Source organism: Dryas octopetala, chromosome 9 (assembly GCF_963921425.1).
Source record: "Dryas octopetala chromosome 9, drDryOcto1.1, whole genome shotgun sequence".
Taxonomy (NCBI): domain Eukaryota; kingdom Viridiplantae; phylum Streptophyta; class Magnoliopsida; order Rosales; family Rosaceae; genus Dryas; species Dryas octopetala.
In genome coordinates, this window is record NC_141374.1 from 9,062,155 (window position 1) to 9,078,902 (window position 16,748).

The 16,748-nt window shown below is 35.0% G+C and overlaps 2 protein-coding genes across 6 annotated transcripts; both read left to right on the forward strand.

Moving 5' to 3' along the window:
- Positions 1-1,104: 1,104 nt before the first annotated feature.
- LOC147273752 (Oxidoreductase family protein) lies at positions 1,105-4,689 on the forward strand. Its single transcript, XM_086257308.1, has 7 exons — positions 1,105-1,448; positions 1,786-1,956; positions 2,926-3,090; positions 3,161-3,325; positions 3,772-3,906; positions 4,197-4,294; positions 4,388-4,689. Exons 1-7 carry the CDS (start codon positions 1,263-1,265, stop codon positions 4,575-4,577), a joined length of 1,110 nt encoding a protein of 369 aa, XP_086113434.1. The 5' UTR covers positions 1,105-1,262; the 3' UTR covers positions 4,578-4,689.
- A 732-nt stretch (positions 4,690-5,421) lies between these two features.
- On the forward strand, positions 5,422-16,289 carry MSH4 (MUTS-like protein 4). Of its 5 annotated transcripts, none has more exons than XM_086227332.1 (24): positions 5,422-5,568; positions 6,505-6,708; positions 6,854-6,889; positions 6,983-7,095; positions 7,445-7,490; positions 7,756-7,802; positions 8,060-8,167; positions 8,317-8,392; positions 8,779-8,851; positions 8,949-9,094; positions 9,181-9,266; positions 10,101-10,240; positions 10,374-10,513; positions 10,592-10,642; positions 11,492-11,555; positions 12,416-12,559; positions 12,648-12,715; positions 12,861-12,919; positions 13,339-13,495; positions 13,613-13,665; positions 13,743-13,841; positions 14,965-15,079; positions 15,159-15,281; positions 15,703-16,289. In XM_086227332.1, the coding sequence occupies exons 1-24, from the start codon at positions 5,503-5,505 to the stop codon at positions 15,865-15,867; spliced, it is 2,379 nt and encodes a 792-aa protein (XP_086083458.1). In that variant the 5' UTR covers positions 5,422-5,502; the 3' UTR covers positions 15,868-16,289. The 5 variants fall into 5 exon arrangements, with proteins under 5 accessions (XP_086083458.1, XP_086083461.1, XP_086083459.1 ...); XM_086227335.1 differs by having other exon boundaries at positions 15,707-15,827; XM_086227333.1 differs by lacking the exon at positions 11,492-11,555 and having other exon boundaries at positions 10,592-10,691.
- The last annotated feature ends 459 nt before the right edge of the window (positions 16,290-16,748 follow it).

The following is a 16,748-nucleotide window of genomic DNA, read 5'->3' on the forward strand; positions in this document are numbered from 1 at the left end:
ACCAAAAATCCATTGGAATGTATTCAATTAACAAATCTCAAACTGTGATAATTGTAGAGAAATTTTGAGAATTAGCTGATTTTTCTATTAAAGACACATTTATTTAGAATCTTTGAATGGTGCTCAAATAACCTTTGAATAGTATTTTACATAATTGAAGTATCACTCGATGATTAGATTTTTAAAATTCTAAGAAAATGGAGTAAATATCTTTAAACGGCTCAAATTTGGGATGGTTTTCAAAATTTCTCGAGGAGTGCATGGGATCCCAAGTATTCTTATGCGAGATTATAAAATTATGATGTGGCAATCCATTCTTGATATGCATTCTCATGTGTCTAATACACTGACAAATTATGCTAGGTGACTTAGAGTACGTGTCCACGTTGAACCTGACACGTAAAAGGCAACGTCGACACGTAAAAGGCCTACTCTAATATAAAGATGAAATTAGAGTCTACAATTATAATTTGTTTGACCAATTAATTATTAGTTTAGTGATATTTATTTCCACAATTATAAAGAGATTTCAAATTTAAAGCCCCTCCAACTCACAAACAAAATAAGAAAATAGTCTACATTATAAACTTATGTTGACAAATTTGCAAGAGATATTAATGACCAACAATAACAATTCTATATTTATTTTTTAAGATTTTTCTTTGGGCTTGTGTGTATTATTTTCTTTGTTGTGCATTTCAATTTCACAAGCAACATATAAAAAGTATAAATGACTTTATTTTTGACATAAATATGGTTTGTCAGTTTGTTATCGGCAGACAGTAACAACCGTGAATTGTAATAAATAACAGCAACAATCGTATTACATTATTTAAACATAAAACGTGGACCGACTTAAACATGTTTTTTCAATACCTTCGGTATTTATCACTCTTTTTTTTTTTTTTATTTGACCAAGAGCAAATATTCGAACATGAAAAAAATTGAAAGTAGACTAGTTTAGCATTTTTTTCAACACATTTCATTATTTATCACTTTATTTTCTGATTTGACCCTAATAAACTCGAATAAATTATCGAGGAGTGATAACTGGTAAAGTGGTAAGCAATAAGTTGAGAAAAAAAAAAAATTATGAAGTGCTTCACTTGGCCTTCTCGTGGTGGTAAACGAAGAGTGGACTGGTGTCGGATAACGGCCGACCCAATAAAATCGAACAACCACCCATTTGATCTGAACCAAGACAGTAGTGAGTGAAAGAATTATAGAAGGAAAAACAACGCAATAAGCTCCAAATTTCAGCTATGGCTGCTGCTTCTAATATAGTGAAGTATGGGATTGTAGGAGTGGGTATGATGGGTCGAGAGCACCTCATCAATTTGTACCATCTTCGCACCCAAGGCGTGGCCGTGGTAGCCATAGCTGACCCCCATGTTCCTTCCCAGAAGCTTGCCCTTGACTTGGCCCAGTCTTTTGATTGGCCTATAAAGGTATGGTGGGATACTATGCTAGCTAGCCATTACTGTCTGCTATGGTTCACCTCCAAAACATTATTGTGGGTGATTGTGTGTGGAACTAAACCAAGGTTTTTGAGTACACTATGATCAATTAAGGGGTATTCAAGATTTTTCAGTTCAAATAATCTATTTTTGTAACTTATCTTACCTAATATGAATTTCTTTTTCTTGCTACTAATCACCACACTGTTTTAAAGGGTTTGAAATTCCAATGGGCAATGATCAAACTTTCAATTCCATGATTTCTTTTCCATGTTTTTGATCTATTTTATCAAGGATATATATCTTTATGACTTTCAGCCTTTTAAAGGTTTTTTCAGGACACAGGGAGCTATTGGACAGCCTGCTCTGTGATGTGGTGGTGGTGTCAACTCCAAATATGACCCATTATCAAATTCTAATGGATATCATTGACCACCCCAAACCCCACCATGTACTAGTGGAGAAGCCATTGTGTACCACGGTTGCTCACTGCAAAGAGGTTTGTCAATCACAAGTACTGCTAATTCTACTTGCATCTCATCTCTTAAAATTACACATTACATTACCTTTGATACATAAGGTGGAAAAAATAATGAAAAATGTGTTTTTGGCATAATCCTTCTTAGTGCACTACTTTATAAAATCGAATTGAGTCGAATAGAAGACTTTGGTATTGTCTATATTTCTTCTTGTTCTCGGTGATTACATTCCAGTGACATGGACTTTTGAGTTTGTTTTGTTTTGTCGAAGACCCATAATGCAAGGAACGAATGCAGTAAAATTACAGTGAAAACACATTAATCAACTGAGAATATTGGCCATGGATTCATATTTTTCAACATTGTTGTCGATTTCTAGGTTCAGTGGTGCTAGATTTAGCTGTGTCTTACTTAGTCTGACATCTTTTGGGTTATCTGATTTAGCACATAATATTGACAATATGATGTTTAATGTCTGACCCTGTAGTCTGGTCCTGGTTGCATTGATCATGGATAGTAAGTGTTTGTTACTGAATGAGATGCAAATCATGTTTGTTGAAGTTGTAGTGATTAGTTGTAGATGACTCCCCCTAAGTTGCAGGAAAAAAACAGTTACAAGAAAATGCAAGAACATTGGTACAGAAATGGATTCGTTTTTTTGCTGTAAGTTGGTGTCCAACCTGATGAAAACATCCTTTGAAGTATGAAAATGGTTTCGTTTTTTTTTTTCATTAACATTGAATGCCTACACAAACACACACTGAGACGCATATATTTGTACATATACACAGATGTCGCAGAATATGTTACTAGTGCTTTATCTTGATGTCGTACTTCTACAGCACTTTCATCCATGTTGTTCTCTTCCATCTTTGGTTTTTTCCTTTCTTTATTTCTGGTGGGGGTGGCTAAAGTTTTTCTACCATCTTCGTTTTTTTTTTCCTCAAAATAAGTGATATTGATTTGTATCATAGTGTGTCTGGAATTAGGTCGTAAATGCTGCTAGAAAGAGGCAGGATATGCTGGTACAAGTTGGACTGGAGTATAGATACATGCCACCTGTTGCTAAACTGATAGAGATAGTAAAGGGTGGAAGTCTTGGACAGGTCAAAATGGTGGCAATCCGAGAACATCGGTTTCCTTTCTTGGTCAAGGTATGCTATGCAACTGAAGTTTCAATACTCATGTTGTATAAGTTGATCTTTTGAATCATGTTCGTAATAGGTCAACAATTGGAACCGGTTCAATGTTAACTCTGGGGGAACTCTGGTAGAGAAGTGCTGCCACTTCTTTGATCTGATGAGGCTGTTTGCAGGTGCTAATCCTCTTCGTGTGATGGCTTCTGGAGCCATTGATGTTAACCACAAAGATGAAATATATGACGGAAGGGTAATTTCATTTTGACTGAGATTTGAAATTTGTTAATTTAATATGCATATAATACAATTTCAACTATTGGTTTGTTTTTTGTGAAGGATTACAATCCTTCAAGAATCAAAAAGCCATATAAAGAAAATCAAACCGAGCATATTCTTAGTTAGTCATCCAAAACTCATCCAATGATTGCTGAAAACTAGTAAAAAAAAAATTGCCTACCACTGGAAACAATACAGTTCACTAGTTAGGGCAAGCATTTTATTCAAATCGAGAAACCCAATCTGTGTCTGAAAGACCAGTGTCATGCCTTTTGCCTGCAAGATGGACTTGATAAGTTTATTCCATCTCAGGCGAGGAATATATGTTTGTGAAAGTTACAAAGCATAAACATTTGGCTGTTTTATACAATGGAGCACTAGACATTATTCTTTATATTTTAGTCTCTCTTTCTTTTTTAGGTACCAGATATAATTGACAATGCATATGTCATTATCGAATTTGAAAATGGTTCTCGTGGGATGCTTGACCTTTGTATGTTTGCTGAAGGGAGTAAAAATGAGCAAGAAATATCTGTTGTTGGTGACATTGGAAAGGTAGTTCTCTCTGTCTTTCTCTCTCTCTTACACTCACACACACAAAACGATGTCATCATATTATATTAAGGTCCTCACTGCCTCATTATAGGTGGTGATCTTTATTGGGAACGTTTACATGAATCTCAAGTGGAAGAAATATGAACCAATGTGACATATCCCATCATTGGCTCTTTGTGTTATAATCATTAATTTGCAATTTCTCTGACCTTTCCAGTACCCAACTGTCGTTTAGGTCATGCTTGCAGGTGCCTTTTCCTTTCAATTTGATTCAACTATGGTTTTAACAGGGGGAGGCCTTTGTTCCTGAGAGTATTGTACGTTTTGGTACTCGAGTGGCGGGGAGAGATGGTGTCCAGACTTCAAAAGCTGAGAATGATCAAATAAAGTGGGTTTTCTTTTCCTCTCTTGGTCTCAACTGTTTCATAGTCTAAACTGCCCCTTGGGTAATGTGATGATTCTAGATCAACTTATTTTTCAGGTATGCTGGGCTGCATCATGGATCAAGCTATTTGGAACACCTGCACTTCTTGTCTGCAATTAAGGCTAAAGGTGAACAAGGTCCTGCTGTGGATTTGCATGATGGACTAGTTTCGGTTGCCATTGGAGTTGCAGCACAGCTTTCCATAGAGAAAGGCCGATTTGTTACAATTGAAGAAGTCATGAATTAGTGCAATTGTAAAGGTTCTGTATAGGTCTTGATGTTGCTTTGGTCGTCACATTCTCATGCTTGTACCCCACATTGCACCCTGAAAATTCCACAATAAAAGGATTTTGCTTTAATTTATGGACCATTTCATTGGAGTTATAAAAATTGGAATCCTCCCTATGCTAGCAACAGGCACACACATAAGTCACATCTAATTACGCATGGCTCGTTCTATTTTTAAGTTTTTGTAGTTTTAGCTAAAGAAGTCAAGAAAAATATATGGAAGTAAAGTGGGGAGAAAAGAGAGGATTTGAACAACACATCTAATCAAAAATCAATTTAATCAATAATTCAGATTAAATAGTCTAACAAGAAAACATTCATCTATAATGATTTGTAACATTTACAACATTATACAATTAAAACTTCTCTTAAAGAATCATGTCTTTTTATTTTTTAATTTTTTATTAACCAAGTATCGTTCATGTGATATGAACTCGGACCTCTTCCGGCAAAGGAAAATTGACTGTTATCTATTAAATCAAAATGGTCATTGGCAAGAATTATGCCTTAATTATTTGTTGTTTTTAAAAGTATTTTTAGTCCCTTAGATTTAGTTCGTCTCTAGTACCGAGATATGTAATAGTGAGAAATTTATACCTCAATAGTGGAAATGTGAATCCGTCGACATCAAATAATCAAGAAATATTATCATGCCATACAGTGTTTGTATCGTAGAATTTTTGCAATGGAAATCCTTTATGCAACTTCCCATTAATTTTAGGAGGAAAAAAAAAAAAAAAACTTGCCACGCACGCGGCACGTCCCGACTAACAGTAACAGTCAGTTGTATACTTGTATATAAGTAGTAGAAGTAGCAGACTAGAAGAGAAGGTGGCGCGCGCAATACAAAAGGTCGTAGAAGCAGAGAGTGTTGTTTGTAGCAAATGGAAGACGACGGAGGAGAGAGATCGAGCTTCGTTATGGGTCTCATCGAGAACAGAGCTAAGGAGGTACGCTCTTTCTTCAATTTTCTTCTTTTCCGAGAAAATGCAGGAAGCGAAAACAAAATTCAAGAGCACCAACTCTTTCTAAGCCAAAATTGAAAGCTATTGTAGGATTTGGAGTTGTGTTATTGTTTGCTGCCTTGGTTTTTTCAGCTACGAAAACGGAGTTTATTGCATTTTCCAACTCGAGTAACACATTGCTTGAATTGTGTATGCTTTGTATCATACACTTTTCGTTGTTTTTAATTTTGATTTTCTACAATTTCCAGGGTTGGATTAGCGCTATGATTTTCAATTATTGGTTATTTTTGCTAAATTTGTACTGGTTCTCTCTCTCTCTCTCTCTCTCTCTCTCTCTCTCTCTCTCTCTCTCTCTCTCTCTCTAAACTTGTACTGCTGCTAAATGTTGAACTAGTTTGCGTTCTCAAAATTTAGCTTTGAAGCTATGTGTTAAGCAATTTTGTGAAGCTGTGATATGCGTCAATGGAGCTTAGTGTTAACTGCGTCTTACAGCTAAGATGGGATAAAACTTTGTTATATTGATTAGTCATGTGTAATGAAGACTCACGTCTGCACTTACAAGGAGTGGCCTGATGTAATTGAGGCTGAGATTTATGGTGAAATCAGCATCTTATGAGTTAAACCGAGATTATATTCTGATATATTTTTTCTAATTAAAAGGAAAAATATTTCATGTTGCAAATTTAATACAGTAACCTCAATCCCACACATCTCCCTATAGTTTGAATACTCATTTAAAACTGGCAATTCCACATGTTTTATTCTATAAATGGCTTGAAGAAGTTGGTTTGTGACATTGTACCTAAAATCAGAATTATTTCTTACATTTGATTTATGGTTCCTGCCAGCTGATTAGCTGAAGGTTATTTTCCGGTGACCAACTAATTTAGAGTACCTAACAGATACCTTATGTCCTGACAGGTTGGAGTGGCAGCTTTTGATTTGAGGTTGGCTTCACTGCATCTTTCGCAATACATCGAAACTAGCAGTTCATATCAGAATACAAAAACTTTGCTGCAATTCTATGATCCTATGGTGATTATTGTTTCCCCGAACAAGCTGGCACCTGATGGTATGGTTGGAGTTTCAGAATTGGTGGACAGATTTTATGCTACAGTCAAGAAGGTCATGTTCCTTATTCATTGAAAATCAACTGCTCTCTCTCTCTCTATTGTTGTGGGTGTAGCTGAGCTACTGGATGCCCATGAGATTTGCTCACATATAATATTCACTTGTTCATTCAACTAAATCTTTGTGCTGATTTCTGCAGGTTGTAATGGCCCGTGGTTGCTTTGATGACACTAAGGTTATTGGATATTCCTTATCCTCTAATGTTTGAATCATAATGGGTGCTGACTCTTGAATCTCATAGCTTAGAATGCCACTGTTGGGTTTCCAGGGTGCTGTGCTGATTAAAAATCTAGCTGCCAAGGAACCCTCCGCACTAGGATTGGATACTTATTACAAGCAATATTATCTCTGCTTAGCTGCAGCAGCAGCTACGATCAAGTGGTACATTCAGAACATGAGCTTTCTAACATTATGATGTTGCAAAGTCTAGGTTTCTTTTTTTCCTTTTTCTTTTTTATGATATAGGAAGTCCACCATACTTAGAATTGGGGTTTAAGAGTTTTATTTAAGCATAAATCAAAGAACATGATACATCTTAATATTTATTTCCCTGATGTTTTATGGTCTTATTATAGGCCTGTCACTAGATAGAGCATTCCATGTATAAATATGCCTTTTCACCTTTTCAGTTTTCTATATTGAATTTGTTGGTGATATGCAAGTTTTAATGTTTTACCATATGTTGTCCTTGCTTTTTCTTTTGGTAATGAATTGATTGCATGATGCACAGGATAGAAGCAGAGAAAGGGGTCATCATTACAAACCACTCATTAGTGGTACGTGTTTAATGATGCATGTTCCTTCATGACCTGTAATATAATAATAAAAGAAAGTTGGCACTTGTATATCCGTAATTTCCTGTCTCTAAAAGAAAGATATAAATCAGCTGTCTCTGAGACAGGGAAACAACACTTTTTTTGTTTTTTTGCCCTTCTCCTTTTAAGCTGTGAACTCCCATCAGTCTGTACTGCTATCCAGCCCTGTTTTTGTCTTTACAAGGAATTAAACATTTACCTCATTATGCATTTATCCCTTTCCCAGGTCACTTTTAATGGATCTTTTGCCCATATGAATATTGATGCTACTAGGTAATCTTCCTGTCCATTCTTTGAATATATTTAGGGCTGAGCTCCCCTTTTATGTATCAAATAGGTGATGGTTTACAAATGGTTTGGTATGTTTGTATAAATACATATGTATTTACATACATGCATGCATCATGAATACATACATACAAAAAATATACATAAATACATATTAGGGCAAAGTCTAAAAGATTTTATATAAATTAATTTTTATTTTTAAACTCTTTCATATGATTTTTATAGTTGAAATTTGATGGCAGCGTTCAAAATTTGGAAATCATTGAGCCACTTCATTCTACACTTTGGGGCACAAGCAACAAGAAAAGAAGTTTGTTAAACATGCTTAAGACAACAAAAACTGTTGGAGGGTATGTGGGGTTGATTCGTCGTATTGATTATCAAGGCTTTCATATATTTTTATTAGTCTACAAGTTATCTGCTAAAGTTTAACTTTATACTTCTTTGTGGTGGTAGAAATTTATGTTCAGTTCTAATGTGTACCAATTTATGACTTCAGGTCTAGACTTCTTCGTGCCAATCTTTTGCAGCCTTTAAAAGATATTGAAACTATAAATGCTCGTCTAGATTGCCTGGTCAGTGTTGAATATATAGTCTCAAATATCTCTTTTGCAGCTATGTAAAATTCTATCCATTTAAAGAGATTTTTGAGGTCTGGTTACAAGTACTGGGTCTATTTTTAAGTAGAATGGAAAAGGGATTATGTTAAATGAATTGCAAAGTGGGGTTTTGCATAGACCATGTGTGGATTTTTTTTACAATCGTCATAGGTGTAAAAATCAAGATAACAATGATAATTGAAGAATCGTACTTTTGGAACTGGCATGCAGATGTACATTGTGGTCTACTTTGTTTGCTTTTAAAATACATATAAGGTCCTGAATCTTGAAGTTCCTAAACAGAAAAGTGCATTTTGCAGCAATATTGTTTTGAGATCCTTAGTCTCCTTATTTGATTTTAGGATGAGCTCATGAGCAACGAGCAGCTGTTCTTTGGACTCAGTCAGGTTCTGCGTAAATTTCCAAAAGAGAGCGGTAAGAGTTTGGAATAAAGGAAAAGAGAAATTAACCTAATCGAAGTTAATCCATCTGTTCTATCATCGACAAGTGAACTTGTGTATTCTCTCTGCAGATAGGGTACTTTGTCACTTCTGCTTCAAGCCAAAGAAAATTACAAACAAAGTCATGGGTCTTGATAATGCTAGAAAAAGCCAGGTGTTGATATCAAGCATTATTCTCCTGAAAACTGCTCTACATGCCTTGCCATTACTCTCAAAGGTAAATTTATTTTCTTTCCTGTACACATATAAATTTACTGTGCTCAAAACATGTTCCAATGTATCAATGTTTTGTTAAATTCTCAGGTTCTTAAAGATGCAAAGAGTTTTCTTCTTGCAAATGTTTACAAGTCTGTGTGTGAAAATGAGAAGTATGCTGTCATTAGAAAGAGGTTTGCTGCCAATCTTTGATCCTGTCAGTGGAGCTTCTGTAATTTTGTTTCTTGGACATCCTTAACTGGTTTGGAATTTGCATTGGAATCTGTTTTTTTGTCTTGAGCTATTTTATTCTAATAAGGTCGAATTCAGTGACCAGAATGTTCCAGGCATAACCTCAGGGCAATGAACCTCAGCAGCATAATTTCCATAATAAATGCCGAAACTTTCAGCGTTGTTCCCTCTTTTTCAATTCAAAATTACATTAGTTCTACCCTTAGAAAAATCCCTTTACTTCTGCCACTAATTAAAACATATTGTGTCCCTTTCCAATCGTTTTCTTATTGTCTGTTTTAAGTTTTTAACCATTTCCTCTTATATAAGATGCACGTTTTTCTGGAAATGTCTTTTCATGTAGTCGTTATGCTCATTTGCAGTGTATAATTGACCCACAGAGGGGGGGAGGTTATTTTCAGGTTGACAACCAATTCAAAATTTATTCTTAATCTCTTGATATGGCTTTGGTATGATGATTATGGTTTTTCCTACAAACCAAAACACTGTATGTAAAATTTTAGAGAGAAATGCACCCAACCCCAAGTGCTAGGATCCACTGACGTTCATCATCAAGTCTATGAGATTCAACCCCAAGCACTAAAGTAGTCATCCTAGTATTACATATGATGCTATGACAGTCTTCATATTGGTGATTACAGTTTCAGTATCATTGGAATTTTCATGCTTCCTGTGTCATGTATTTAATATTCCCAATGTACATTGTTTTTCAAAACAGATTTTAATGAACTATAAGCAATATCACTCATTTTCACAAGAAGCTGTATTTGTTTCAGGATAGGAGAGGTGATTGATGAAGATGTGCTTCATGCACGGGTTCCTTTTGTAGCCCGCACACAGCAGTGTTTTGCTGTCAAGGCTGGAATTGATGGACTTCTGGATATTGCGCGGAGATCGTTTTGTGATACCAGTGAAGGTTTTTTTCACTACATATCTAGTTCAAATTCTGCTTCTTTTCCTTTTCGTCATGTTCTATTTGCTTTTGGCTTTCTTATACTTGAGATGAAGTAGTGGGTCAACTTAAATCCTTCTCAATGTTAAATTAACAGCTATATATAATCTTGCAAACAAGTATCGTGAAGATTTCAAGTTGCCCAATTTGAAACTCCCATTTAACAATAGGCAAGGTTTTTACTTTAGCATTCCACAGAAGGACATTCAGGGGAAGCTTGCCAGCCAGTTCATTCAGGTTCAGAATAAACTTGCTATAAAGTACTAACATCTCTTTAGTAGTTAGGTCTGATTCTCATATGCTTTTGTGACATAGGTCTTGAAACATGGGAACAATATACATTGCTCAACTTTGGAGCTTGCTTCTGTGAGTACTATGATCCAACTTTTGATTTATACCAATTTACATACTCTAGGTAATGATTGTTCTATTATCCAAGCCAGTTTTATCTTATTTGAAAAAAATGTAACTGTCTAATTTCAAGGTTCTATTTGTACTGCCTTTATTGTCTGTGGACTGATGACCCTTAATTAGTTACAGTGGTTTTACTTCTACTATAATGAGTCAATATATGATTGTCTATGGGGTACGGATATCAATCTTAGGACAAGTGAATAACATTGGTATTTGATTGAGATTGACCTTCCCATCTTAAAACTAGGACTAGCATTAGGTGAAGCAGTTTCACAGAGATCATCTTCAGATACAACCATTAATCTTAGGAGGTGTAACTTCAGGGGATACATCTCTTGAAAGAACATAGCTAATCAAGGTGATCATTCATATGAGACCAAATTAAACAGCAATCTTAGGTATAATTTCCATCCTAATGTAGGATGTTTTCAGTGCTTTTATTTCTTAATTATTGCAACATTTATGTATTATAGTTTCCAAGTCAAAAGATGTTTTGTCTTGAACATTTTCTTGTAGGTCAATTAATTGTGGGTTTTTGTTTAACAAAAACGAAGGCCTTCAACATGACTAAGAGTAGAAAGCAACTTTGCACCCTTTATTAATGGTTGTAATATATATGACTGGAGTCCCATTTTTCTTCTATTTTCCAGATGAATCAATCAAAGTTCCATTATAAATGTTTGTATGCATGTGTCTATGTTATTGTCAAAGTATCAATAGCATTTTATATCTTTGTTACTTCAATGTGCCATATTCTGGAAAGTTTTACATTTTTCTTCCTCCATTGCATGAAATTTACAGCTAAACGTTAGAAATAAGTCTGCAGCTGCAGAATGCTACATACGGACAGAACTTTGCCTGGAAGGTTGTGCAAAACTTGCTGATAAACATTATACATCTTCTGTATCATAAGCTTCAAGTTTTTACTTTTCCTTTACTTTCTGAATGGAACATCTAGGTGCCTCTTTGATCATTAAATGCTTAAATCTTAACCTCAATGAGTACGGGCTTTTATATACAGCAATAACTAAGTTAATATTTCGAAAGTTTGCTAATTTTTTGGTAGAATAACATATGAGAAGATTAGTTATCACATTGGACTGTCAAACCTTCCTTTTCATCATGTACAAGTTAATTGATTTAGGAAGGAAGGAGGTTGGTTAGATCTCAGTGACTAAGTGAGCATCAGTTATGAGGTCCTGCAACCATCACTCCTGACAGGCTTTATCTACTCATAACTTGAATCTTTCCTTTTAATTGGACTTGAAGATAAATTTTCAATGCATGTTTTATATGGGATTGCACCCTGAACTGAGGCCCATTAGATTCATCAAACCCCCAATCCCACTTTTCAATGAAATATATTATAGACATGAGAATTCTTCTTGTGCAGCTTTTTGTTGTATTTGACATGAAATGTGTTCTTTTTAGGATTTTTCTAGTAAAAATCATTAGTCTTACCACTCTAATGTGAACGACCATTGAACATCTTGTATATTCCCTGCTAATAATACTAGCTGCTGTTGGCACTTATTATAAAAATTGCATTGGTCTTGCTGAACTTTGTAATATCCTTTTCTAAGCTAGAGTATTTGCTAAATGATAACATCTGAACATATATTCTGACCTTTTAAGATCGGTAAGCCTGTGTTACCTTACCTATAAATGTTTCAACTGTTTCAGTGCTGATGCAAATATAGACACTGATGTTAATATATTATGCAGAATTAGTAGATGCGATACGAGAGGATGTTTCTGCGCTCACACTGCTTGCAGAGGTCTTATGCCTTTTAGATATGATTGTTAATTCATTTGCACATGCCATTTCCACAAAGCCTGTTGATCGTTATACTAGACCAGAATTTACAGGCAAGTCAGTTTTATTGTCTGGCATTAATTCTCTTGACTTTGGATGTTCAATAGGGGAAATGCTTGATTCTATCATGTTTACTTATAGATAATGGCCCGATGGCAATTGATGCTGGAAGACACCCTATCCTAGAGAGCATACACAATGACTATGTTGTATGTAATGCTTATTTTCTATAATTGGACTACTTGTACCAGATTGTATCACACATATGAACCTTTGTTATACTCTCTCCTCATGAGTTTGCTTGAAATTCGCAGAACATTAGAGCTGATCTTTTTTATTCCTTTTTCCTTGCAGCCCAACAATATATTTTTATCAGAGGCATCAAACATGGTGCTTATCATGGGCCCAAACATGTAAGAAATGCTCTATTCAAAGTGGTTCCTAATACATGAAAATTTTGTTTTCTTATGCAGTGTATTTATTCTTTGACAATGATTTGTTGAATTAATTTTTCTTACTAGGAAAAAAGGAAGGCAAATTAGAGTTAAATTGTACAATATTGCTGGCTTCATTCAGTTATTAGTTGTTAGAGGATAGGACTTCTGCATGTGTAAATTAGAAAGAAAAGGAGATTAAAGAGTGAAGATGAGAAGTCATGTTTTTACCAACAAACAGTAGGCATATGTATTGGACCATAAGCCTTACCCGCTTTGGCCTGAAATTTTTATGGTTGTGTACTTGTATGTAAATACACATATTAAGATTTATTTAAAGAATGTGATCAATTAGGTTATCATTTTGCTTGAGTTTAACTATAGACTGTTTCCATCAGGAGTGGAAAGAGCACCTATCTTCAACAAGTGTGTCTCATAGTGATTCTTGCTCAGATCGGTTGTTATGTTCCTGCTCGCTTCTCAACTTTAAGGGTTGTTGATCGTATATTTACAAGGATGGGTGCAGTGGATAATCTTGAATCCAACTCTAGTACGGTAAATTTTCCAAACTTCAAGATCCGAAATATTCAGCCCTGACCATCTTTTTAATGATGCAGCTAATTTCTATTTAATATGGAATTTATAAAGGAATCTTGTTATTATCTGTAACAGTTCATGACAGAGATGAAAGAAACAGCTTTTATAATGCAAAATGTCTCCCAAAGGTAGTACACCACAATATTTATTTAATCCTTTGAACATGCAGTAATATCCAGTAATGTTTGGTCTATTTTGGATCCAGGAGTCTGATTGTTATGGATGAACTTGGGAGGGCCACATCTTCCTCTGATGGATTTGCAATTGCATGGAGCTGCTGTGAACATTTGCTATCACTGAAAGCGTAACCTCTTTTCCAATTTACCATTTACCAAGATTCTAGTGGATTACCTAAGATGAAAGTTTATGAGTTCTGAGCATAGAAAATTTTGGAATGTGGTTTAACAATTGATAATACGGTTTTCACCATCTGAAACTTCCAAATTATTGTCTTGAAACATACTATATATGTTACTAGGATAGTTGAATATTACTACATAATAAAAAGTTATCTGCGTGAATAGATGCCTAATGCCAACAGACTGGTGTTATGGCAATCACTTGGGGTTAGGTGCCTCATAAAACACTGTTTCGTAAGTTTGTAATCCTCCATGACACCTTTCCCAGGATTTATCCCGATAATGGCCTAGTATTTCTGAGATGGAGGGACAATGCCCAGGTATCATCGGTTGAAAATCTGTGGCTGCTACCAGCAAAAAAAAAAAGGAAAAAACAAAAACAAAAACTTAGCATACCCCTGCAATAGTTTTTACAGGAAAACTTGTCATTCTTAATTTTGTGTGTGTGTGTGTGTGTAACTGTAAGCGATTGAGGCTGTATTGATCATTTGCAGTGTGTACAGTGTGTCTGCTTGCCTCCTTTTACAATTCTAATGTCATGGTTACTGTCTTAAACGATTTAGGCTGTATATATCATTTGCATTGAAGCTTAATGCTTCCAATCATGCTATCATTTTGAAAATCTGCATCACATGGTTCCGAACTTGTTAAGGATACGTATACAATGGTTTCTACAAGAGCTTTTTCAATTACTTCAGAGGCTATTATATGTGACTTGGTCGAGTTTTCTTGCAAAAATTCTAGAAATTAAGTGCCTGTTCTCTCTGATTGGTATTTTGATCAGCGTTGATTATATAATCAAATAAAATATTGAAGAAAAGAAAAAAAAAAATAGGCATATATATTGGATTTCGTTATTAATAAAGACCATGCAGAAGTTGGATGCATTTTGGTAGGTGGGAACATAGATCACAAGTTGTCTTTTGGTCCTGCTGTTAGTGCTTATCAATCATGATTGCTTAGTTTATATTCTTCCAAGGTGTTTTCTTATGAAAGATGCCGTACAAATCCTAGTGACCAAATTTTATTTGCAGCAGCTAATGTACCATCTTACTCAATCTTTCTCAGGTATACTATATTTGCTACTCATATGGAGAACCTATCAGAACTAGTAACCATCTATCCAAATGTGAAAATACTGCACTTTGATGTGGATATTAAAAATAACCGTTTAGATTTCAAGGTAATAGTTTAAGATTCTTTCACTCTAATCTTGATTTTATGGAAGTTTTTCTGACTGAAAGTCCTGTCTACTTGTGTAGTTTCAACTAAAGGAAGGACCAAGACATGTTCCACACTATGGCCTTCTATTAGGGGAAGTTGCAGGATTACCAAGTTCGGTGATTGAAACAGCCAGAAACATCACATCCAGGATCACAGAGAAGGTGAATTCTTTTGAGTAACCAAGCATTCGAAGTTAATCTGAACTATTCACATCTAAAATATAGTCTTCTTCTTCTGTTTACATTGGTCTTTTTACTAAAAATGACATGAAAGATTAAAGGATTAGGCCCAGAAGTTGTAGACATTAACACGAGTTTTAAATCTCATTCTCCCTCAAATTTCAGCTGAAGACTTGCTTTGAGATAAAATAGAACTAGAAAATTCCAGAACACTGCTACGCCATATGTCAAAACACAAAGAAATTGGTTAAGTCTCATTGCAATGTCATTGAAATCCATATTGTTTAGCTTATACTTTTATCACTGGATCTGAATAAATTTAAGAGTAATTCTGATATTAATTATGGAAACTCCCCTTCTTCATGAACTGGTTGACTTGACAATTGAAAGTTTCAATGTTTAGGAAGTGAAGAGAATGGAAGTAAACTGCCTGCAACATCATCCAATCCAGATGGCTTACCACGTTGCTCAGCGGCTGATATGTTTGAAGTACTCCAGCCAGGATGAGGATTCAATCAGAGAAGCACTTCATAACCTGAAAGAGAGCTACATTCATGGGATGCTGTAGGATAAGTACCATAGAAATCCACAACATTCCTCCTATTTTGGGTAAATACCGGATATTTCTCAATTTCTGGTCAAGATGGGCATCACCATCTTGCAGAAAGCTAGTGTTCATAAAGCCAAGAACCTGTATTCTCCTAGGGTATCAACAAGAAGCCAAAGAGCTTTGAGGCATTAAGGTATTTTCACTCTTGTCATGGGTCATGGCATTTTCTATTCATCCGTCTGTCTTGTTCCTTTTTTAGTTCCTCGTTCACAAGATATCCTTGTTTCCTCTTGTAAATTGTTGGTTCAATTAATATCCCAGGAAAAATGAGGTTTCCGATGACTCAGTTTTTCTTGAAAAATTGTCGTTTTTCTTTGTTACGATTCACAAGACTTATGAATTATGATACCTAAATAGACATAGGAGATAGTTGTTTTCAAGGATATCGTGCAAATGCAGTAAGTTTTTGAATTGAGACAACTCGAGCTCATATCCAGTTTGGCTTGTATTTGACTCGTTCGACCACGATTCTTACAAGAAACAGTCATGTTCAAAATATTAAACTTGTTAAAACTACAAATTAAGCTTGAGCAATTTCATTAAGTTCGTGAAGAAGTTTGTGCAAGACATCTCAAACTCAGCTCCATCGTTCAAACTTGATTCAATCACACAAGGCTTGGCGTTTTTAATTTTCTAATTAAAATATTAGACTGATCATTTCATTAAACAATTTATTGCAACTTTTTAACCTGTCATTAATAAGTTTTGAAAGATGAATGGTCTTTAATTTGTCATGCATTTAAAATTGTCTTACTTTTTTACTTTTTTTGCTTGTTTTATGTTTATTTCTCATTAATTATCCATGAACCAAACCAAGCAAAATAAAACTTTAACCTAGT